This window comes from Bactrocera oleae, chromosome 6 (genome assembly GCF_042242935.1).
Source record: "Bactrocera oleae isolate idBacOlea1 chromosome 6, idBacOlea1, whole genome shotgun sequence".
Classification (NCBI taxonomy): domain Eukaryota; kingdom Metazoa; phylum Arthropoda; class Insecta; order Diptera; family Tephritidae; genus Bactrocera; species Bactrocera oleae.
Window position 1 is genome coordinate 21,851,918 of NC_091540.1, and position 26,323 is coordinate 21,878,240.

At 35.3% G+C, this 26,323-nt stretch overlaps 1 protein-coding gene and 1 pseudogene across 1 annotated transcript in view; one reads left to right on the forward strand and one right to left on the reverse strand.

Annotated features, from left to right (window-relative positions):
* Nucleotides 1-1,859: 1,859 nt before the first annotated feature.
* Nucleotides 1,860-26,323, reverse strand: part of Rab8 (RAS oncogene family member Rab8) — a 41,610-nt gene continuing 17,146 nt past the window's right edge. The window contains exons 2-5 of the mRNA XM_036360278.2: nt 18,805-18,865; nt 18,548-18,752; nt 2,117-2,257; nt 1,860-2,054 (exon numbers count right to left, since the gene is read on the reverse strand). Coding sequence (XP_036216171.1) covers nt 1,962-2,054; nt 2,117-2,257; nt 18,548-18,752; nt 18,805-18,865 — 500 coding nt within the window. The 3' untranslated portion in view covers nt 1,860-1,961. The remainder of the gene's footprint in view (nt 2,055-2,116; nt 2,258-18,547; nt 18,753-18,804; nt 18,866-26,323) is intronic.
* LOC138857687 (uncharacterized) lies at nt 20,047-25,152 on the forward strand (annotated as a pseudogene).

Here is a 26,323-nt window from a genome sequence, read left to right on the forward strand (position 1 = left end):
GTCGCCTTGACGACGGATGGTTGGACATCAGCGACAAATGAGAGATACTTAACCATAGCATGTCATTTCAGTGACAACCATTTTAATTTACGCGGTGCAGTTCAATCCACAAACAAGTTGGAGTATGTAACCACTCATAAAGCAGAAAAAGTCGCGAATTCTATAAGAAATGTTATGTTGTAGTAGGACATAACTAATAAAGGGAATTGTATTTTTACCGATAATGCATCTGTAATGATAAAAGATAGCAAGTTATTGCAAAAAAAAAAAAAAATTATACAGTGGAACCTCTATAACTCGAACTCGAAGGGAGTGGAAAAATAATTCGAGTTACAGAGGATTTCGAGTTAGGCGGTAATAGGTTTCGAGTTAGGGAGGGGACGAACAGAAAGGAGAAAGTCAAATAAATATACATGCAAATTCACGTTACATAACTGCTCATCAACATATTTATTCACAAACTTATTTGAAGAAATCAGTAATTTGTTTTTGCTTTAAAGTAGGTTGTTCATTATCTGTAGCATTATCTAGGATTGAATAAATTTCTGCCTTTTCTTGTAGCAATGGTCCACTGATACTTATATTTTCATCACGACACTGTTTAAACCATTTTAACAAACATTCTTCTAAACCAGGAAACTCAGATATACGCTGTCTTTTGCATGATAAACTTTGGCCGCTCTCAACTTTTTTCAATATATCTTTTTCATTTTTTATTATTGTTGAAAGTGTACTTAAAGGTATATCAAACTGCTTTGCAACATCCGTCTTTTTTTGGGAAATTTTTACTGCTTCGAGTACTTGCAGTTTTTCAGCAAGACTCAGAGTTTTAAGTTTACATTTCACACTCATTGCTTATCAGTTCGTTATAAAACTGTTTTACGGAAGATTGTAGGTAGTGGTCGTAGTTGCAGCGAGTTGCAGCTCCCTCCACCAGCTTTCAAGTCAAGCTATAGTCAAAATTAATTCAATATTCGAGATAGAGAGGTCTGAGTGTAGGTATTCGAGTTATGGAGTGTAAAAATATACAGAAATAGCTTCTAGGGACTCACTGAGTATTTCGAGTAATAGAGGGTTAAAATTTCGAGTAACGGAGGTTTTACGGCTTGTAGGGAAGGGGATGAAATATTTCTTCGAGTTGGAGAGGTTTTCGACTTATCGAGGTTCGACTTACAGAGGTTCCACTGTAATATGATTAAAGGAATAATAGCAACGAAAGATGCCATGGCGTAGGTCCTTTGAAAACTACTAAGAAAACTTCTGCATCACTTGCAGCAGATGAAATATCCGTTTTGTCTGAGGTACTAAGTATGCTAAAATAAAAGAAAAAGTAAAAAAAACTATAAGTGTTTAAGTTTTACAAACTTCTAATTTAAATAATTTTTAACACAGTTTTCTGGAAATAAGTACGTGACAGTGTCGCTGATGATTCCTTTGACGTAAGGGTTAAACAATATAAAAGCTTCATTAACATCATCTGAAGCAACTATTTCTACCATCCACAAAAGTCTATAATTTTAGTTTGTTTACATTTTCATCTGTCAAAATAAAGTTGGTCGTTATTGTCAACTATTTTTTTCTGAAAAAATTTTACTATTGTGAATGAAAAAAAAAAAACGATGAACTAGCAATGCCTCCAGTTCAATATACAAGCTAAGATAGGTTTCTACAAACTAATAAATAAGCATTATTTTAAAACAGTTGCAATCTTCCTCGTTTAGGAACGGTGAATGTTAATGAGGCCAATACATTGTTGCCATCTAAAGACATAAGCCATCTTGACCGTTCCAATTACATAATGAAAAGGTATCAATGTATCGAAGACAGTATACTTATTGCTAGGTATAAATTATTTAAACTTCTTAATAAACGTTTTTTTATTATAAAACCACTTAACGTTTAAACATCTGAGAATTATATATGTATATATATATATATTATGGTGTGCGAATATGACCTCGTCAAAGTAGATTACATTTCGAAAGCCAGGTTTCCGTTTTCCTAGTCTCTGCGAATTTTAGTTGATGACCACCTTTTGGAGGATTATTTGCTTCCTAAAAAATATATATACAATTTTTGACTCGGCATTTTTACTTGCATATGGCTATGTTATTACCAAACGTTTTTCCATTTTCGCTTTAATGTCGCTGGCCAATGTTAGGAAAGCTTCTTCCACATTGATACTGGCTTTAGCAGATGTCTCCATGAATTTTATTCCATATTCTATAGCCAGTTGCTCTCCTCGCTCTCGAGAAACCTTAATTATTGAAATAAGTTTAGAATTGTTAGTAAAATATCCTTTGGTGCATGGCAAATTATATTGTAATTACAAAGTAAGGAAGTACTATGTGTAGCTGTAATTTGTAAGAGTTGAAGACAATTGCAATATATTCAGTTGATTGTAAAACTCGCAAGAGAGCTTCATTTCTTGCAAATGTATACAGCAGAACGTTCAACAGCTGATAATCAGACGCTTCAGTGTGTTCAACAATGATTAGGAATTCGTTTTTTTTTTTTTGCTCAAACTAAAGGGAGTTGAGCGTTGCGTGCCCAATACATACGCAAAACTGCCTACGTTGACGTGGGGCATTGCTGCTTTAGATTTTACATGTATTATGTAAAATTGGTCATAGTTATATCTAGTAGAACATCAACATTCATTATTCAAAAAAACCGAATGGAGTACAATCAAATTTGTCATCGTTATGAATATTATAGGTTGTAGACTTAGTGTACGAAATATTTATATTAAAATCAACTTAATTAACTTATATGAGATATATTATATTATATGTGATATAAATGCGACCAAAGAAGCTAAACTTAAGAAATTGGGTATATGAGGAAAAAGCCAACCAAATGATCGGAAGTCATTATATTAGAATATTCTTATTAGACCAAAGTCTGTACTCATTTTATTCATATTGAGTGCTAGACCAGAATGCTTAACCGTGGTTAAGAAATCCAATAAATATCAGAATTACACTTTTGACCAATATAAATGGTTTAAGGTCTGATGGAAAAATAGCAAACATTTTAATTAGTATATGGGATTCGGTGTATATCATTCGTTCTCTTAAGATTGCTAAGACAAGTTACACATTGTTATTCATCAACCGTAAGTTTGAAGTACCAATTGCAATATCCATATACCTAATGGGGGCTAGGGTAGTATTGACCCGATTTTATCTACAAGTATGTATTTTCGTTCTCAGGTTATTACCAGAAAAGGGTGTATCTGAGTTTCATAAGATACCTTCCAGATTGGCCGATATTTATGGTATAGTCAACCAGATGATTGAAAATCCTTATGTTTGGTATATGGGAACCAGATTTTACCACTTTTGGCACAACTGCACACTATTATTGAGAAAATAATATTTCTGAAATTCAATAAAATATCTCAAAAGTTTTCCGATATTGTCGGTCAAAAACCAGCTAGATGCAGTGAGGTCCACATATTCGGTATCTCAGGTTTGCAAAGTTTTGATTCGATTTTGTCAATTGTAAAGCCTGAGATGGCATATCTCAAAAGCACTATTTGTGCAAAAATTTATCCGGATATCTTCATTGGTGCTTAATTTTTATACTGTAAAGTGAAAGAATCAGATGATCAAGTTAGTGTCATGTGCTGAATTTGGTCGATTAGTTCCTAAAGATGAGCGGTGGCACGCTACCATTAGCCGTTATATGGAGAATGGGCGAGGTTATTATCCGATTTGCCGGAGGTAAAATATTATATTTGTCTCGATCAAATTTGGTTGTACATTTTTTATGTACATTAAGCCTTTTAGAGCCGCGTGTACTTTTTTAACATCTTAAGCCAACAGGTGCCTCATTATTACGATATTTTGCACCAAATTTCCACAATATCAACCACTTGCACACGGAGAGATAGTCCCTCGGATTTCAACTCGCCTAATTTATATATAACACCCTAATTGTGTAAGAATACTGGATTATAGATACGGATATACTTGCTTTGGATTATATAACATGTTTTTAATTTGTGGAAAACCAGTGTGCTTGACAACGTTATAACAACCCTGAGTTTACATTAGAAATGAAAGAATAGAAAACAATATTGTTAATTGGAATTTAATTTCATTTTGTTAAGTAGATTTTGAACATTCCTGTACGTCTCAGATTTTCAAGTTGATTAATATTAGTAATTTTAAAGTATCTGAATACTAACTATCACTTTATGAGAAAGCAGCGCTTTGATACAATTATAAATATTAGTTTGATCATATTAATATATTAAGGAATTCGTTTCTCAAAATCATTTTGATATGTTTAATTTCAGTTCTGGGTGTAACATATCTTTCGATTTACAAAACTATCATGGCGGGATCATAATTAAGATAAGTCGCCTTGAGTATAGAGTAACTTGCAAACGGTTGACGTATTATCTTATACTTCTCTAAACATCATTCAATTCCATTCAATGAGAGCAGAGCAGCTAGAAAATCTTATTTTTCGTAAAAATGTAATACAAAACAAAAGATTATTTTTAGATATCAACCCATTACTATGATTATGTAAAATATTACTGTTTAATTTTTTCAACTAAAATAATTTTAAACGAATATTTATTTTATTTTTTAAATTATATATGTATATAAAGTTCTGAAATTTTTAGTTTGTTAGTGTCACAAAAGATACGAATATTAGTTTTGCTTATACCAGAAAAGTTAATTGGCAACGCTCGGGACCGGGAAATAAACCATTTTCAGCGTATGAAACTATCACCGAATGACTATTTAGATAGCGACCAGAGAACTGCAGCGGTGCACTGCAACAAAGAGTACACCTCATGCTTACTTGTGTATTTTTCTTACTTATGTATCCAAAACGCTAAACCAAATACGTATTAGTGGTTGTTTTTACTTATGGAATACTTTTACCTAGCCCAATATATATTTGTTTATATTTAATACACTTTTGTCGCTCATTATCAGCAAATTCTCATTCAAATGTTTGTGCGGTTCGGCTACGCAACACTTAGAGTATGTTGCATAGTTAATTTGAATGTTGGTATGGTGGTCTAACATAAAGTAATAATAATAATATCATAATACCTACCCGCTTAATAGTCTCAAAGAAATACTTAAGTCGGGAATACCCTAATCCCCCAGAATGTAGTGAATACCCGCTACTAATATTTTCAAGGCCAAATTTATAACAGGAATTTTTTAATCTTTTTTTATATTTATTATAGAACATCCTTGAGTTAATTACAATTATTGTTTTAAATAAATTTATATTCAAACTAAGTCCTAACCGCAAAGGATTTATATGAAATCATCTTAATATTGAATGTATACTCCTATATTATTACATTTAATACCGCTATATGTTATTAAAAATTTAAATTGAATATTTTTGAGTATCTTAATTTTTTCCTCATTTACAATTTTCAATATATTTCTACAATATTATTCTATGCGTACATATTTGCATATTGTATTGATGAGTATTGAACGCATTTACTCTTTATTCATTGTATAAATCTACAAGTAACCAATCCATACGCAAAAATTTCACACTTGTTACGGGTTGTACTAAACTTCTACTACTAAAATGTCCAAATCTGCTAGTGTGTTGCGGTGTTATGTTATAAAATTTACAACTTTAAGAAGTACAATATTGTAACGGATTTCTCGATAAATCGTCTACCTGTAACTCACTCTTGAGTTCGATCACTGGATTGTTAAATAAAAGTCCCAATTTAATGGCTACACACTTATCTTTATTTCTTATTCCAACAACTTAACACTTATTGCTCGTTATTCGAGCTGACAACTTCTTGCTTATAGCTTAATTGCTCTAATCACAACAACACTCTAACTAGAACTGTGTTTGCTGCACAATCCGGTAGCCCTTATATAGTAAATCTGTAACAAAACATTGCTTCTAGAACATTCTGGCAACTACGAATTCGCTAACTAGTTGCTTCTGGCAGTTTATCGTTGATTCGATTTTGTTCTATCATCCGCGTTCGTCACACTGCCCTCCACCTAAGTCTGATCGTCCCGATTAGACATATTTGCGATACAAAACACAAAGCTTTTATGTCCCCAATTTCGTTATTGTTGTTGTTGTTGTAGCGGCAGAATTCTGCCGAGTTGACAGTCCTTGGCCGGAACAAATCCGGGTCAGTTCCGGTTACGTAGACCCGACTGTCGTGGTGCCCTCCCCCATCTCGTCTTCTAGGCTGGTGCTGACATCGTTAGCCGTCCTTCTCTTCTTGGAGTTGATTCCATCCGTTTTCCGGATACTCAGTTTTTGGTACATCCCTTGACTTAAAGCTGACTCGAGATTCCATTCTTGATCAGAACGTAACTCCATTGGAACACCGAATCTCGTTACCCACTTGTTGATGAATGCCTCCGTCACTGGTTCAGTCTCTTGGTTAGGAATTGTGTATACTTGTGGCCATTCATTGAAATGGTCCTTGACTACCAAAACATGACTATTTCCTAATTTATTGGTGGGGAATGGACCATCTTCATACACGCCTATTTTCTCAACTGGCGCACGCGAATTGTGCTGTTTCATCTGCCCATGACTCCTGGACCTTGATCCTTAAGCTACAATGTTCTCAGCATATTTCGCAATCCTATCTATAGCTGATTGACAACCAGTCCAATAAAACCTTTGCTTCAAATGCTCCAAAGATTTCATGTCTCTCAAGTGCCCTCCTCTTGGACAATTGTACTGCACGTTAAGAACATCAGGAATTCCAACCCTTGGAACAACCATAAGTACTCGGAAGGGTTGCTTATTTTCGCTTTTCCATACTCGATGCAAGTAGCCATACACTAACTTTAAACTGCTCCGCTCTGCCCAATATGATTTTGTGACTGGCCTTCCTGTAGTTATTTCTCCAATTGTTGTACATTGGTTCAACTCCACCTTATGTAATGCACCTTCCAATTCTGGATCTTCTTGCACAGAGTCATCCGTTTCAGGTTCAATTTTATGCTGATCTTCCACCTGTGATGGTATACACGCTTCCTGCTCTTCCAACTGTAAGGACACTTGTGCTGGTATCCAAGCTTCTTGCTCTTCTAACTGTGAGGAACCTTTTACTGGTTCACACGCTTCCTCCTCTTCCAACTGTGGGAACACCTGCCCTGACATACGCAGTTCCAGCTCTTTCGACTGTGAGGACCCTTGTACTGGTACACACGCTTCCTCCTCTTCCGACTGTGAGGACACCTGCGCTGGCATACGCTCGTTCAGTTCTTGCTGGTATACAAGCTTCTTGCTCTTCATACTGTGAAGATCCTGGTTCACATGCTTCCTCCTCTTCCAACTGTGAGGATACCTGCGCTGACATATGCACGTCGAGCTCTTTCGGTGCTGACAACTGTGCTGAAAAACGTGCATGTTGCGCTGCGAACAGCTCTTCCAAATGCGTTGACAATCGCGTTTCTTGCTCTTTAAATTGTGTCGATATTTGCGTTGACATTTGCGATATTGCGGCAAAAACCATGTTTATGTCCACAATCTTTGACGAGCATTGAGCCTCTTCCTTTTCTTCTATCTTTGTTGTCTCTTCTTCTAATTCCATGTGAAAGACATATTCCTCAACATTAATGTTTTCCGCCTCCATGGCCTCTCTCAACCGTGATTGTAATTCAGTTTTTAATCCATTTGTCGCCAAACCACGTTGCTCCAGCTCCTTTTTCAGTTGTGGAATCTTCAGATCGTTAAACTTGGCCATTTTCAAATAATTATCTCCTTGGGAATTTATTTGACAATCCCACTTCTGACACCAATTGTAACGGATTTCTCGATAAATCGTCTACCTGTAACTCACTCTTGAGTTCGATCACTGGATTGTTAAATAAAAGTCCCAATTTAATGGCTACACACTTATCTTTATTTCTTATTCCAACAACTTAACACTTATTGCTCGTTATTCGAGCTTACAACTTCTTGCTTATAGCTTAATTGCTCTAATCACGACAACACTCTAACTAGAACTGTGTTTGCTGCACAATCCAGTAGCCCTTATATAGTAAATCTGTAACAAAACATTGCTTCTAGAACATTCTGGCAACTACGAATTCGCTAACTAGTTGCTTCTGGCAGTTTATCGTTGATTCGATTTTGTTCTATCATCCGCGTTTGTCACAATATATATATTATGTATTATCGAACATTCAAAAAAAGATCGAGCCTACATTAATTACAACGTCAGAATTGGTGAGGAGAAAAAAAAAATGCAATAAACGTTTGTTTCGAAAATATTCACGTAAATTTTCATTAGTGTTTTCCATTACAAATACCTTTTCACAAAAAAGTTATACTGTTTCCTTTTACTTACATCTCTATGTCAAAAAAGGCAAATTTAGATTAGGTGATTTCAGCTGTGTAAAATTCTTGGAAAACAGCAGATTCTTTTGTTACTTGTAGGTTTATATAATGACTTTGTTCTTCTTTGTCCGATCGTTTCATATACTAGCGATGAGCGTATAGGGATTTTTCGATATCTGTGACTCCAGCGATTACTATTTTAAAAATCACTGTGATCGCCACTAAAAAAAAAACTAATTTTCAAATTTGGTTTTAACAATAAATAAAATTAAAAATAGAATTAAGTTAAAAAATTCCATTAGCAGTTGCAACTTCTGATTATTTCTTAAATATCTATACAATTGAGACATGAGGGATGATCGAGCAAGCAAATAAATGCACCAATATTGTTTGCTGCAGATACTCAGATGATACCTATGCTGCAATATTTTTGCGTTGAATATGATGCCTGGCTATACTGCCGCAGTGATGGAGACACGAACATCCCCATGTGTTTAACATTTGCATTTAAAAATAATAGCATTTTGGCCTTTCGCTTAATATTATTCTGTCCGTAGAAAATAACATTTCAGAAGGCACTGATGATTCTAAGCATCCTAACTTTTCACGAGCAATTGGTAACAGGTACGGGTACTTATAACTATTTGTTTTCCACCACTGCAACGAATCTTCTGTTCGGCCAATTACTTCACCCCTACCTGTGAACTTCGATAATAATTTCGATACAGAAGGTATATTTTAATCCCAACATCCAAAATGTTTAAAAAAAGAAAGCTGTAAATTTTCTGCTATTGCGATCACATGTAACCCTATTAAGCTGTACTGTTCGCAATTTCACAAGTTTATTGTGAACTACTATCGCGCAATCGCAATTCTCAGAATCGAACTGCTATTTACAATGAGTGATCTCAGTTGCGATATCCGTATTTTCAATCACAGTAAAAAAAATCATCCAAGGCATTTGCCATGTCAGGTTGCTAATGGCTGGTTACGACCTTAACAGGTTTCAAAATGTAATCAAAATCTCAAGAAATAAATTCTAGCTACTTGTCGCATTGGAATTCATCAATGGGGATAAGTGAGTCGATGTGACTTAGGGGAGGGCACAATAGACCCTAAGTCGCGATACATACCTCATTTTCCAATGTAATATAATCTACGTAAGTAATAAAAATACGCAAGTAAGCATGGGGTGTACTCTTTGTTGCGGGGCATCACTTCAGCTGTCTGGTATGTATACATGTGTTGTAAACATGGCTCCCGCATTTAATTAGGATCAGCTATGTCGCTCACAGTACACACAACGCATTAAAATTGGAATGTCACGAGATACTGTTTGACGTAGTGTGCTGTTGTTAAAATATTGTGGCAAACACGAATGCCAGAACTAAATAAAATCGATGATAAATTGCTAGAATCAAGCAAGCAGCGAAATTCGTATTTGTCAGAATGTTCGAGTGGCGATGTTTTCGTAAAAATCTACTATATAAGGGTTGCCAGATCGTGCAGCAGGGACAGTTTTGATTAGAGTGCTGCTTAGTAAAAAGCTATAAGCAATAACTTGTAAACTCGAATAACGTGTAATAAGGGTTAAGTTGTTTGAATAAGAAATAAAGATAAATGTATAGCATTAACTTGAAACTTTTATTTAACAATCCAGTGATCGAACTCAAGAGGGAGCTATAACGTAAACGTTTTATCAAGAAATCCGTTACAATATATTCCCATTTCTACCGTAATACTGTACGCCTGACGGCACTGAAGGAATTTTGTCAAGATACCAAAGTGGAATGTAACAAACTGCTGCGATATGCACACAAGATTTTGGGCTCTTATACCAGCTATCAAACGTAGTTTAGAACTCTCAAGTCGTATTTCCTCGCACACGAAAAGGAGAAAAACAGCTGAAGAAATTTTTTAGAAACGAATCATCAATATTTTGGTTGATGTTCGTCCAAGTACAGTTAAAAAGACCTATTCGTTATTTAATTCTGACAACTTAACTAAATATTGTTCTTTTCTTTTATCAGGCCGAGTTATTCGCTGAATATCTACTACAGATTGGAAACATTGAAGGCGATTAAGGCGATTATGAGCCTTGAATGTTTCCATATCCAATCGAGTTTTGTCTGACGTCCATGTTTTGTTTACTGCAGCACCGATGCTGAAATTGCTGTCAAGAATAAAGTAAATTCAACGTTGGTAGACATTTCTTTATATTCGCAAACGACGTTTTCGAGGTAAGTGAATATTTCCACCGACGATTCACAATGGAAACAGCCATTTTTCCACTACTAGATTTTTTCACTCGTACAGTAGTTTTTAACATATAGTTAAATGTTATTTGAACATGTGTTGATTTTTACAATTACCTCAAGATAAAGCCGAAATTGCTTCGTCAAATTTCTGTAATGATAAATACAAATCATCAACCACAAAAGAAGATGAAGATGTTGAAATCGAAAACGCAGGAGACAAAGATTAGTCTTTATTAATTACCTTTTTTGATGATTTTCATTTAATAAAACGAATACTGTAAAAAATACTGTTTCTTTTTTAAATCGAAATACTTTAATAATCCGATTTTTTGGGGAAATATACTGTATTTTGACCAAATAAATATTCGATCATTAGCTATATGTCATCACTTTTTCTTTCCAGGTACAGAAAAAGATCTCGGAATACTACATATGGCGTGGCAACAAATTCACCCGATTTGAATCCGATTGAGCATTTATGGCACACCATGAAAAAGAGACTGGCTCAACATAAACCGCACTCTAAACACTGAGCTATTAAAAAAGTGCTCTTGAAAAAAAGTGGGAGAAGGAAATTTCAAACGAAGTTTTCAATAATTATTAAAACTTTGTTTTAAATAATTATCAATTTACTCTATATTTGAAAACGCAATACATAATTTTGCATGCATTCAACAGCTACAATTATCCTCTCTGTGTTCTAATAATGAAAAAATATAAAATTTGGTATCTTTTATGAAAAAAATGCTTCTACATAAATATATGTAGTATTATTTTCCATTTTATAAATTTAAAAACTTTCAGCAAAATCGGATTAGTAAATCCGCAATAATTTAAAAATAATTGCAAAATCTGACGTGATAAGCTTTATTTGGCCACTGGTGTAAGTCTTTGTTTATATAAACCTAAATTGTTTCTCTAAAATTAGGCTTATCTATATGTGTATAAAAAAAATTACTTGTCACGTTTTGTCCGGGGTTATCTCCTAAACTACTGAACCGATTTCAGTAAAATTTAGCACATTGTGTCTAGGTGGATCCAACATAAATGGTAGGATAGTTTAAGCCCCAAATTTAAAAACAATTCATATATATATATATATGAAAACATGCTTACATATATATGTATATATTTTATATTTTTAGTAAAATGCCAAATGGAAAATACGTAATTTTTTCCATAGACAAATATTTGTACAAATCATTTTCGATATCAAACCTCAAGTAGAATCCCTTGAATTCTTATACCGACCATTTTCGTCTTTATTCGTAAAGAATATTTTCACTGCATTAAATAGTATATGTACAATAAAAAAATTTAATGTATGATATACAATAGCATCTCATAACCGAATACACTCGTAGTACCTATAATATAAAAATAAGTCACTGAATGTGTTGCTAGGCGCAAATCTCGAGATCAGCTGAACCGATTTCGCTAATTCTTTTTTTTTCAATATTGCTTGAAATACCGAGGATAGTTTTTACGTAGAGAAAAACAGCACTATAAGTGAGTCTTCTTAGTTACAATATTTATAACTCAAGAACGGGTTAACCGATTTGGCTGAAAATTGATAGATTAGAACCAGGGGATGGACAAAGGATACTTTTTATCTCTTTATGATAAGAGTCCATACATTTGGTAAATACAAAAATTATATTTCAAATTATGAGCATGGGTTCATGTAAGAATCATTTAAATATTTTATTACTTCAAAAAATAAAAAATAACAATAACAACACATAGCTACTGCAAGAGTACAGTAATTTTGTATATGGATTATACTGATTATTGGTACTGAACATGGCGGTTTGTTTTTAGGACACACCATTTGGAACCGGTAAGACATTTTTAATATCACAATAGAAACTCGCATTGATATTGCAAAGCGACTACTTTGCTAAATAATATTCTCAAAGCATTGCACAGAACAATATAAGCTTTAAACGACAACGATGAAGTTTTCGGTGGTGCTGTTTTACCACTGTCTGGGATTGCCGACAGCCCAGTCATTCTTCAGTTATCTTAACGCAATGAGATTAACGAATGTTTAAGTAATCGTTCTTATGGTGAAGCGTTGAAACACAAATATATGCAAACAATTACAAACTTATCCATCCTCAGATATAATAAAATTTGTAGATATTGGGAATGGTAGAATATAACCAAATACGCAGTACTTCACGAAAAAAAACTTATTCCAGAAAGTAAAAAGTAATTGTTTGGATCATAACTAGCTTAGTATTCGGGCTACATAAGCGGCCAAAGGTGTTTAAGTTGATGAAATTAGTTTCCAGTTACAACAGTTGTCTGGTCCAGACTATCAGATGTATTTAAATCATTCGCTACTGTTGATGAAAATGAAAACGTAAATTATCCACACATAATCTTTGATTGATAATTGTTTAACTATTATTATTTAGAGTAATTTCAATTTATCTCAATTATGAAATGGTACACGTTTGGTAATCAAAAAGAGTACAGGAAATATTATTGTAGCAACCATTTTGACTGGAAAATTTAATGGAGACATGGTCCTCTTGTACAATGTATGTATATTATTGTCAAAAATTAAGGGATACCCCCTCTAAGGTAAAATTTCAACAAAAAAAGTTTTTTTTCATATTTTCAAAGTTTAACTATTTAAGAATATGTCTACGAGAGGATTTTTGAAAATTTTCGGAGATACAGACATTTTACTGACCCGGCCTCCAAACTGGTTCGGCTGGGTCTAATTGAACAAAAGACTTTACGCGAAACTTCAAATGCATTTTTCTCAGACCAGACTTTTTCAATACGATACCAACGATTTCTCGAGTTTTACTGGACCGATTTACTTAAAATTTTCAGAGGATCTTCGTTATAGACCTCTCTAGAATATTAACTAGCCTCATCCCCAAACGTCAATTTTTACTATTTTAAAATATACGAGAATATAAAAAAATGGTAAAAGAAATTGGTTTTTTTTCAAACAGCCGCCATTTTGTCAAAAAATGTTTTTTTACTTATCGCTAGTTCACACAATTGCGACATCATTGCACATTGATAATATTTTATTTCATTTCAGATGACTAGGAGGGTTGAAATGATGGGTATAGATAGATAGATTAATTTTGAGGTATGCTGCCTGCTCTTTCCTCCCTATGGAGCAGCTCTTTAATGGTATGTGGACCAACCGTTATGAATGGTTGCGATCCTACCATTTTTGTAGAGGCTGCAGAGCGGGCCAACTTGACAGCAAGTTCGTTCAGTGCCGCCTGACTATCGCTGAGTATAGTAATAATTCTATTGCAATAGTTGCGTTGGAGGTTTATCTCTACACACCGACTTATAGCATAGACCTCGGCTTGGAAGATGCTCGGAAAACTTTCCATGGTTATGGAGAGTTTGGTGCTTGGCCCAGCGACCCTTGCACCAATCGCCTCCGCCGTTTTCGACCCGTCGGTGTACCCCACTTAATAGTGCTTTCCCTTAGCAGCAGGTCCAGTGATGAATCATTACATTCCGCCTTGCTGCCAAGGGCAGCTTTGAACTTCTTAGTGAAGCTTACTATTTTCGTAATGCTGTCCCTTGGGAGAAGGGCCAGTGGCATTGCGTCACTTAGGGCCTTCATCTGCTGGGACGAGATTACCTTCCCTTTGCCAAACCCTTCTGCTGACATTTGAATCAAGGTCTGTTTGGCCGTCTGCTCGATCACTATATGTAACGGTGTTAGCTCCAGCATTACTTCCAGTGCTGCAGTCGGACACGTACGCATCGCGCCCGACGCGCAGATGCAGGCAAGTCGTTGCAGCCTCGATAGTCGAAGTCCTACCGAAGTCTGCGATGCTTTAGAAACCCAAGATACCTCTCCATACGTGATAATCGGTCTTACAATCATGGTGTACATCCATCTGATAGTCCTTGGGGAGCACCCCCAGAATTTCCCAACAAGCCGGTTGCACACCATGAGTGCTTTTGCACAATTCATGTCTCTAGACTAGAATACTCCTTAAGACTGATCTACCCTCTTTCATTATTTTAAATGTTATCAACTAAAAACTTTGAAAATTACTCATTCGTTACCAACATTGAATATAAAATTAATAATCTAAAAAAATCAACATATTATATTTTGTTTATTTGTACTTAATAACAAAACCAAAAAAAATTGGTATTCATCATTTTGAAGTGATTTCAAATTCGGAAATAAAGTTTTTGTTTTTATTTATAAATACAATTTGACTGTATTCAATAATTTATAATTAATGTAATTAGCCCCAGCAACGCGTGGACCTAGTCCTCTTTTATACTTACATATTTATATAAATATATGTGTGAATGGTTTTATTCCAAAATAAATTATTAAAAATTACTTATCTGCCATTTTAACAAAAACTAGTTGATCGATATGTGTGCTAAGAATAGTATAAAACCGATAATACTCATTTTAGACACAGAGATGAAGCATTATAATTTTATTGAAATAGCTCACATATTAGCCGATATATGCGGTATGAAGTAAACCAGAAGTTCGAAAATATTTCGATAAGGTATATGGGGGCTAAGGAAAGTATTGACCCGATTTAGCCTATTTTTTACATACTTCCCTACTATTAACAGAAAGATACTCTCTTCGAATTACAATATGTCTCACAGATTGACTGTTATTTTCGGTAAACAGTTAGCACCAGGCACTAAGGTCCTCATATTCCATAACTGGGGGCTTGAACAGTTATGGTCCGATTTTGACAATTTTTAGACTTGAGATGGTATACCTCAAAAGCAATATTTGTGAAAAATCTTTACCTAATATATTCTTTGGTGCTTGATTTGTATACCATAAGTTTAAATAAACAAATGAAATTTAAAGTTGTGCTAGATAGGAAGTAGGCTTGGTTGTAGTACGATTTCGTTTATTTTCTCATTGAGAGGGGGTTGTTAAAATAATTTTATGTACCAAATTTTGTTGAAATTGATCAAATAGTTCCGTAGTTTTGACAACTTTGAAACCCCCTTGTGCCATCCCGGATGTAAAATTTAATCTATCTGATGCATTTAGTTATTGATTTATCAATATATGCTGCGAATACGCATTTAATAAACGAAATAAGTACGATGTGAAGTTCTCTAAAAAAATATATTTCACATCATCCGAGGTACGATCGAACATCGCAAAGTCGTATTCGGATAAAAGGCGCCATCAGAATAAGGTTACTGATTACTTTAACGTTACAAATATATGATAACAAATGTACTATTTATAACAAATATATGAAATATTAAAACAAGAAGAAAAGTAAATACAAGTATCTAATACTTGAATACACATAAAAAAATATATATGTACATATATCATGTCTCGCTATCAAATCAATATTCTGCCCTGGATGACAGACTTACACCAGTTGAAGACAAGCTAAACGTAGATATGAGGCTGCCTACCAGCCAGGAACAGTTTTTCACTGAACTATCGGAACGAAAACTCCGTGAAACCAACGTGATTGCCCTAAATATTCCTGAGTCTGATAAAGATGCTGGAAAGGACCGTTTAGAGGATGACAGAACAAAGTTAGTCACAGCTTTGCCTCCCAGTCTCAAGGATGAGGCCACAGAACTCAAGTTACGTAGACTGGGTCGTCCTACACCTGGACGTACACGCCCTCTTCACATTACCACCCGCTCAGCAGCCGATGCACTTTCCATTATCAAATACAGACCAACAGACGAAAACTCAGGTTTTATTTTCAAGACTGATCTAACTCCCTCTCAACCACTTCATCTGAAAAATTGAAAGAGTTTGAATTAATCGTGAAGAGTGGTGATGACAGTAACACAATTAAATATATCCATGGTGTCCCAAGAATCGTTAAAAGAAATTTTCGTCCGCTCAACGAGCAAGAAGAAAGTATCTTACGTCCACCTGTGCTACCAGAACGTCAGAGGTCTGCGTACAAAACTCTCAACATTTCAAACCGCATTAGCGGCTAACCAGTACGACGTTGTATGTATTTCGGAATCCTGGCTTCACTCATCCATATGTGATGGTGAAGTCATTGATTCAACATATAGTATTTACCGTAAAGATATTACCTTGGACACTCATTAGACTATTCAAGTCACTTGTACTACCAATTTTGGAATATGGTTCGGTAATCTGGTCTCCCTACACTAACACGACAATCGATAAAGTTGAAAAGGTGCAGCGTAAATTCTGTAAGTCACTGGCCTATAAACTATCTTCACCAAGTCACATCTGCTCTACTGTTGAGGTCTACCAGTGCTACTGTATAAACAAACTGTCTTCTCGTCGACAGGTCGCTGACCTCTGCTTTTTCTACAAAGTAGTCAATAACATTACTGATACTCATGAGATCCTAAACAGTTTTGAACTCGCCCTGCTGGTCTTACCCTGAGGCGAAATAGATTACTAAAAACATCGAAATCCCAAAAAATTATGTTATCCATGGTCCTCAGAATAGACTGGCTAATTTAGTACATTCACTTCAAGGTGAAATTGATTTCTATGGAGGAACATACGCTGCTTTTACCGAAAACACCAAGAGACACCTGCTCGTCTGAATTATATCTAAATCAAGTCTGAATTACATATTAACTTACAATTATTTAAATATTTTCCAGATATTACACATTGCCGATTGGCGTTTAAATAAATAAATAAATATATACCGTTTAAATACATGTATAATCACATCCATATAACGGAAAAGTTAAGAATTCGAAAAAGTAAAGCACCCTAATAACAAACTACTTTACTTTTTCAATGTTATAATTAAATCACATTTAAAGTAAATTTCGATTTAAAATTTTTTTTTGGACAAAACTCTGTTTGGTTTAAACTTTTCACATTTATATAAAAATTACCGAATTTGACGGTTTTTGACTCAAAATTTATTTTAACGCTTAAGTAAAGCATGTTGTTGTTTAAGACTTGTTTTTAAAACTCCAATAATGACCACAAACATTTTTTTTAAGTTGATAACTTTTAATTGCCCAAAAAAAGGACACCCCACAGCTTCTAGAACACTTATCAAAAATTATAACTCGAAACTTTACTTTAAAAGTGAGTGTCGCCTCTAGATGCTAAAAAAAAAAATTTTTTCCCAAAAATTTGCTTTTTTTATAGTCTACAAATTTGACCCTCAGGCTAAACAAAAAAAAAATGTTCGCTCCACCCTAATGTATATATATAGTAGATTGATAGAAGTGAACTTACAAAAACATGGAGTCATCCACAACAGGAGAACATTTTAGACAAGATCCATGCGCAAACTTCTCTTCTTAGTTTACTTGTAAATTATATTATACTACTACCGAATAATCTACGCCTTCTCCAGGGCTGAAGAGATGGACCATGAATTATATAGTATTGTTTCGCGGTCAAAATATAAGTTTAAGAACTATTAAATTGGCGGTTTCGTAGGGTGGTATCCCCACTATTGCTTAATTTCTACATCTCGAAACTCCCCCAACCTCCAGCGGTTATTTTCATCACCTCATGACCTGACTACATAACACCCCCTTCCTTATGGTCGGAGTCATCAAAACAGCAACCCGCCACCCTTTTTTTGTGGTGGGTCCCCACACCGTGAAGTAGCTGTTAAAAAGCTTTAAAAAAAATTATAAACCTTTCCAGGGATAAATCTAGCAGCAAATTTTCCGTTCTGCAACATGGTGCCGGAAACTCCGGAGTACCTGCTTCCAGATTGCTTACCGATCTGCATAAGCGGATATAAGGTTGGGAAAGAGGAGAGGGCATAATAGACGACAAATCGCAAAGCACACCTTCTTATTATTGTATTCTAGTCTTCCCGTTAGGTAGCTTGAATGACAATTAATTTGCGGTTTTCCTCAAACAGGGTTAGATAGCCGCAATAAAAACAAGTATCGAAAGTATAAGATAACATAATAACAAAATTTAAATGTATATAATATTACAGAGTATGTAGCATAATACACACCTGGCGTTTATCATTCAGTTCACATTTATTACCCAGAAGCATTTTTTCCACATCGGCGGACGCATTTTCTTCTATATTGCGAATCCAGTTTTTTATATTTTCAAAAGATTTTTCCTGCGTTATATCGTATACTAACATTATACCCATCGCACCTCTATAATACGCTGTTGTTATTGTCCGAAAACGTTCTTGGCCTGCGGTGTCCCTAAAAGAAAAGAAAGTTATAGCTTAAGGATTCGATATACCATACGCATTACCATATTTGAAGTTTAATTTTCTTCCCATCAAATTCAATTGTTCTAATTTTAAAGTCGATACCTAAAAAAAATGGTTACAGATATTTATTTTATTATGAAAAATGTATAAGGTTAAAGATGAAATAACCAACATAAATTTCTTGATATCACAAAGGCATAATTGCAAAATTTATAAATATCATTAATCATAACATTATTATAGTTGAGTTTCTAATAAACGGATATAACTTTAAGTATTTCGTAGGATATGCACTCAACAATCCTTGCTGTAAATGGTTTGTAAACTAAGTGTATTTCTTTATTTATTTTTACTTATATAGAAAATTAAGGGCATACCTAGTGCGAAATTTTGAAAACTTTTGAAATTTTTAATTTTTGCATTTTTCGATAGTTTTTATCCTTAAAAAGACATATTACAAATATCTTTTGAGTAACAGCCTTCCAAAGTGTAGCCACTCTGTTCAATCAGCTCTAACCGTTTATCATTTATTAAACGCGACAGTAAAAAGGGTCACTTGTGGGTTCAAAATTAAAAAAAAAAATGGACCTGGCCCTGCCCTCTAAAATATTCCGGTGAATATTTTCGAAGTTACACGCAAATTTGAAAAGGCGTTGGGAGTACAAGGCCGGAGCGGCAGCGAATACCTGAACGCTGTCCCTTTTATGCACCTGCCTATTGTAAATGCTCCCTTCTAGTGTATTTAGATGTGTAAATGAACAGTGTGATTGTTTTTTGTTTATACCTTTTTCGAACCCTAAACTGGAAAATATTTTAGAGTGGTTATCAGTATATGCAGCTAAGCCGATCAGTAAACTTGTAAGTTCGTTTATATTTTTTTGTGTTCCAAACATATGAGAAACTCTCTGAAGTCGAGAACAAAAAAACGCAAAAATGATTTTAATCCAAAAACAGCTAAACGGATGAAAGTAGTTTGATTGCCTCGGCAAAAAATTTAAAAACCAACAGGAAATCTCAGTTACACGTGATCCGTCTGTTGAGTATAGCATTTTAAATTTTGTAACAGTATTTCTGAATATGTAAAATGTATGATCTCTGAGGGAAATGCCAAGTTTCAAACTGCTTGTGAACGGGGACTTGGTTTAAAAATTATTTTGCTGTGTGATAAGTGTGCAGATCGTAACATAAATTCTAGTCCTTTTGTGCGCACTCTTATGAAATAAATCGACGATTTTTATTTGTCATGAGAGTCCTCGGCTTAGGGTTAAATAGTGGGATTTAATTATAAATAATATTCACTCCAGTGTAAAAATAGTCACCGAAAAACTTTTTCAACAGGCTTGTAAAGAAGAAAAAAATTCGACTTCCGAACATCAAGGCGATGAACATTCGACAGAATTAACTGTATCTGGTGATAGCACATGGAAAAAGTAAGGGTATACTTCCTTGTACGTCATAGATATTGTTGTAAAAAGTGTCTACTGCAAACTGTGTGGAACTTGGAACAAGAATCTCGATATCGAAGAATATAATGAATGACATGCAGAACATGAAATGTCGTCGAAATGTTCCAAAGTTCATTGAAAAAACTTGGAGTCATGTACTTAAATTACATCGGAGACGGTGACTCCAAAACGTACTCGGGAATTTTAAAGGCTGTACCTTGTGGTGATCAAGAAGTTGTAAAGAAAGAATGTATTGGACCCGAACAGAAACGAATGGTCACGCGACTCCGAGATTGTGTCAAAACTGTTGAATCAGTTGAAAAAAAAACACTCTCGATGGAAAAGTCAAACTTACTGGAAAGATGATCGATAAGTTTACAGTTTATTATGGCTTAGCAATAAGGAGAAATTGTGATTCCATTAAAAAAATTTATAATGCTATCTGGGCCACATATTACCATTATTGTTCAACTGACGAAAAACCTCAGCACGACAAATACCCGGATGGACCAGACTCATGGTGCAGCTGGCAGAGGGCTGCAGCTACCAATTAATTATTCACTTTCGAACATGATTATGAGCCATTATCAGAAGATGTTGCTGAGGCTATACGTCCGATTTTTACAGATCTTAGCAGTAAGAATTTATTAGAAAGATGTGTAGGTGGTTTTAACCAAAACAACAACGAGAGCTACAATCAACTGATTAGAAAAATCTCTTCCAAAGTTGTTCTGGCCGGTTCGAAAACTGTGGAAATCGCTGCATACATAGCTGCCGGAAGGAATATCATCACTATTGTATTATATGAAGGCAATATGAAATTCACTTGGGCCTATTGCGCATACATATGCCCAAAAAGAAGATGCCCGATTTCAGATCGCAGAGCGCGTGAGAGCACCCGAGATGGAAGAATGGCACGCAGACAACATCAGCGCGGGTTATTATATTTTTTAGTAATTAATCGAATATTTTTTTTCTCCGATAAATATTTTTTGTTTTTATAATCAATTTAAGGCCGAAATTTCGGTGAAAAATCGATTTGTCTTTTGAGAAACCGCCATTTTTTACTTTAACGAAATCTGTTTGGTTTTTTAGTTTCAGATGATCCAGTTCAGAGATATAGTGGTCACCGCAAAACGTCTTGTTTGAGGAGCTCCCGGATATCAACTGTACTTCTTTTAGAAATAAACCCACTGCTGGGCCAAACGTATCGTTGCGTTAAAAATTGGCGGAGGCTCGTGCTCCAGGATGACTAATGCTATGGAGAGCGTCGAATATTCTCTTTCTAAGCGCTGCGAAAACGTAAGGACAAATAAGGTCGCTAGAAACGTCGCCACAAATTGGTTTATTGCAGCCTGGAATGTTGACTGGTCGTAAATTGAGTGAATCTTGTTCCCTTCGTTGCTGAAGTTCCTCGTCTTCAACTTGTGCTTGAGAAAGTTCCTTTGAGAATACTGCCGTTGATATTTCTTCGATGCTGGAAAGAGCATCTGCGACGATGTTGCATTTGCGGGCTATGTATTGGATATCGGTTGTAAACTGGCTGATGAAAAATGATTTGTGATCTGTGAATATCGTGACATGTCGTGCTTCGAAAATATAGCAAAATTTTCGTAAAGCTGCATAGATAGCGTGAAGCTCCCGGTCGTATGGACAGTGTTCTCAGAGCGGGTTGAAGCTTCTGGCTGAAGAAAGCCAATGGTTCCCAGTGTTGTCCACGTCTTTGTTGGAGAACGGCGCCGATAGCATACTCGGAGGCATCGGAAAATATTGCCCAAGGAAGCGTTGTATCTGGGTATGCTAATATCGTTGCTTGGCAGAGTTTTTAAGATATTTACGATAGAAATTTATCATGCTGAGGAACTCACGCAGTTTTCGGATCGTTGTTGGACGATGAAAGTTAACGATCGCGTCTACTTTACCTGGAAGAGGTAAAATTCCTGTTGCTGAGATGCGGTATCCCAAAAATCCACTTCGAACAGACCAAAACGGCACTTAGCGGTGTTAATTACGACACCATACTTAGTGAGCCGTTGGAAAAGCAAGCGTAGGTGACTGCGGTGTTCCGTTACATCCTTGGAAGCGATTAGGATGTCGTCTATGTATGGGAATACAAAGTCATCTAATCCCCGTGTTACTTCGTCGATAAGTCTTTGGACTCTTTGCGCAGCATTCCGAAGTCGGAACGTCATGAACGGAAATTCGAAAAGACCGAACGGTGATTGTAGTTTTGTCGACATCTTCTTTGGAGACAGGTATTTGATTAAAACGCGCACGAGACCAATGGTTAAAAATATTGTTTTGCCGGTTAGATTGGCAGTAAAGTCTTCGAGAACACGAACAGGATATCGGTCTGGCAATGTACGGGCGTTAAGTCGTCGATAATCTCCACAAGGTCGCCATTCACCAGACTTCTTTTGAACCAGGTAGAGCGAAGATGACAAGGAGCTCTTCGAACCTTGAGCAATTCCTAATTCTAACATTTTGTCGAAATCTGAATTAGCAATTTGAGTTTGTCGGGAACAAGTCTTCGGGCCTTACAGGAAACAGGAGGTCACGGTATAGAAGATAGAGGGTGCTGCGTCGTATGTTTTGTTGGCTGACAGATTCCTTCCGGCTTTGTCAGATTAGGAAACTCCTTTAGAGTATCTGTCCATATAGGGCCGACGGGCAGTACTTTAATTTCCGAAATGATGTTGGATGCGGATAACTTACATGCGACTTTTAGTCCAGTTTTCGAGTCGATAAGGCAGTTGTTCTTGAGGTCAGGTAAGATGCCGAAATGTGCAAAAAAAATCTGCGCTAATAATAAGTTTCGTTATATCCGCCACGACGAAGCGCCATGTTAAACTTCGCCCGAGGCCAAAATTTAGTGATATAGTTATGCAACCGTACGTGTTAATCGTATACCCAATTGCTATCATGTAAGATTATAGTTGACTTGTTCCGGCGACCAAGGTGCGAGAGACTTGGGAAACGTGCAGAGATCAGCGCCAGTATCCACCAGAAATTGGATTTTGGTGGCACGATCTGTTACGAAGAGGCGGTTTGATTCGCCACTAATGGTCCGACGGTAGGTTTCCCTGAAATGCACAGGGCGACCGCCAACGTTTCTCTTTATAGCCGAAATTTTGATGATACCAGCACGTGTTGTTGTTCGGTGCTGGAGAAGATGTGCGCGAACGACAGCGATGACGAGAACGGGAACGAGATATGACTTGTCTCTTAAAACTGGAAGCTAGCTCATTAATTGAAGCTTCGAGACGAAAAATGCGTAATTCGACTGCTGATATTGTTATTGGTTCTTGGACCGAATTGATTTGCTGCTGGTAATGCGATATCGTTTATTTTGTCTTAAAGAGATGCGAGTTTATCGAGATTCATGTCTGCTTAGGATGCAAGTATAGATTGCGTTGTCATCGAAAGTCTGCTGAGCCACTTAGTGCGTAGAATATTGTCAGGAACAGTGTTGTCGAGGCTTTTGAGATGGCGCAGAAATTGCGTTGGTTTTCTATCACCCAAGGTTTCTCGATCGAGAAGCTGCTGTAGTCGTGCTTCTCGAGAGAGCGTAAGGCGTTCGACCAGTGTCCCTTTTAAGCGAATGGAGGGCGTTTCTGTGGGAACATTCAAACCCCACTCACTATATAACGGTTCTGTTAAAACTCCTAACAACCCGAAAAATCTATCTACAAATAAATACGCCAGACACATTCAAAAATTTTGCACCCGAGATAGTACGAGAAGGCTTTATAGGAGCCGGGTCAAAATAAGACGATGGGTGCGGCACCGCCCACAATTGGGCTGAAACCCATAACTTGGGACCTACTCGACCGATATCTGAGCGTGACAGAGAGCGTACGTTACTATAACAATATATCTTTATATTGAATGAATAAAATCGGGTGAAAACTTGCCTTAGTCCCTATATAACTCCGGCTGACTTTACTCCATATATATTGGTGATGGTAAGTGTACCTTAATGAAGCCCAGGGGGCATATTACTAGTATGTGACACGGTAATAGTATGTAGTATTGCCAAAAATAGATAAAAATCGGGTAAATACATCCCTTAGACCCCATATACCTAATATACAATTTTCAAACTTCCGGTTGGGCTTATACCATATATACGAATGACCCCACTTCCATGTACTACATATAATAATTTTCGTTTTTCTAACAAGTTTTTTGACGAATATGTCGCTAGTGTGTGAAAATGTGTTCTCGAGTATACCTGAACAATGTCCAAATTAATGGAATTAGCCCGTCTCTCTCTCTGCCTCCAATATAGCATATATAATGATTTCCAACTTTCCACCTGACTTTAAACCGTTCAGCTTGAAGGATATTTTAATAAAATTAAGTGGACAAGCTTTCTTGAAAATTATATGGTTTACCACTGAATAATAATTGAATTGGATATACAGAATTTCGATAATCTGATTTACGTTTCCCACATCAACTTTATATATTTAAAGATCATTTTCGTTAACGCGATTAATATATATTAATAAAACTAAGGGGGTATATGACCTTCAATATAAGTTAATAAGATACCAAATTTCAATGTTATCCATTTTCGATTTCGTCGAATTCTTTCGCAACATTTTTTAAAATAAAGTTTTGTCAACACCTGTAAGTATTTCGCCGACTTTGATCCTTACAAGTTGCAAGAGTATAAAATGTTTGGTTATACCAAAATTTACCCAAAACTTTACTCCATACTTAAATTTTCCAGCTATTTAAAAGTCGATGTGATAATCTAAAAAAGTTTCGCGTGGCAGCCCTCAGATTAACTCCATTCAGAATTCGCCTCGAGTAGAATATTTCCCGTTTATGATTACAGGCTTTACCCGTGTATAATATAACCGAGTAGAAATGAAGCATAAACATGGTAAATGTAATATAAAACATTATTTTTATAGCTTAGCTGTTAAGCAATGAGTGCAGTGTGAACACAATGTTAAAAGTACATACCGTATATATGGAATATAGGAAAAGAAACTTTAAAATATAATTTGGTTTTAAATTTAATAGGCGAAGTGCGTTTCAAAATATAATTTCACGAAATATAGAAGTAGATAATGTAAACTATGTTACGAAGTATTTTGTTGAATGTTATACGTATGTATAATAACACAAATATCCAACCTATATTTATATTTTATGCCTAGTGAAATGATATATTCTCCACATTCTATTAGCGCAGACTCTACCATAAGTTTATAACAAATGTGCAAAATGTTTATGTATACATTTTTATAAAATAGCATATTCTGCACTTATATATGGAAAATATTTTTTTGCTCTTATCGTCATTGACTCATTTTCCTTGCGTTTTGCTTTTATCGTCTTCTCTAGCAATATTCGTTTGAAACAACAATGCTTAAAAAGGAAAAGGTCATACTTGTTTTTGCATTTGCTGCTTCCCCTGCTCTTATAAATTGAATTAGTCGTTGAGAACAAAACATTGCAGTATTATGTTAAACGAACAAATGATTTCAATGACGGTGTACGTCGACTACGTACGTTCACTACATATTTACATAAGTACATGAAAAAATTACATGCTCACAACAAAAATAATATTTATAGTAAAAAAAATTACAACCACATTTCCATTAATAAACGGAAGCGCAACATCAACAAACAGTTTCAATTAAGGCTACTCACAGACTTTTGTTCTATAAGATGTCAATTGACAGATTTTGGTCAGAATTATATCAGTTTCATACTAATTCAATATAGAAATAAAATAATTTAGTTCAATTATGGACTGAACTGAATACCTAAATCAAATAATATGAGCTTCTATGTGAGTATATTAACAGTTCCTTTGGAATCAGCATCTTCTTCGATAGATTCATTATCTATATATATATATATATATATATATGTATATATACACATATCATACGAAAATTATGTGAAAATCTAATACTGGATATACTATAATTGAATGCCGAAAATGTGTTAAATCGGTCTACGAATTACCCCAATCCCCATATACTACATGTAATGATTTTCATTAGTCCAGAATGAAATTGGGATTTCCCATCATGTTTTCCTTATTCACCCCATATATTAAAATCGATTGATTGAGTTAAAATCATAT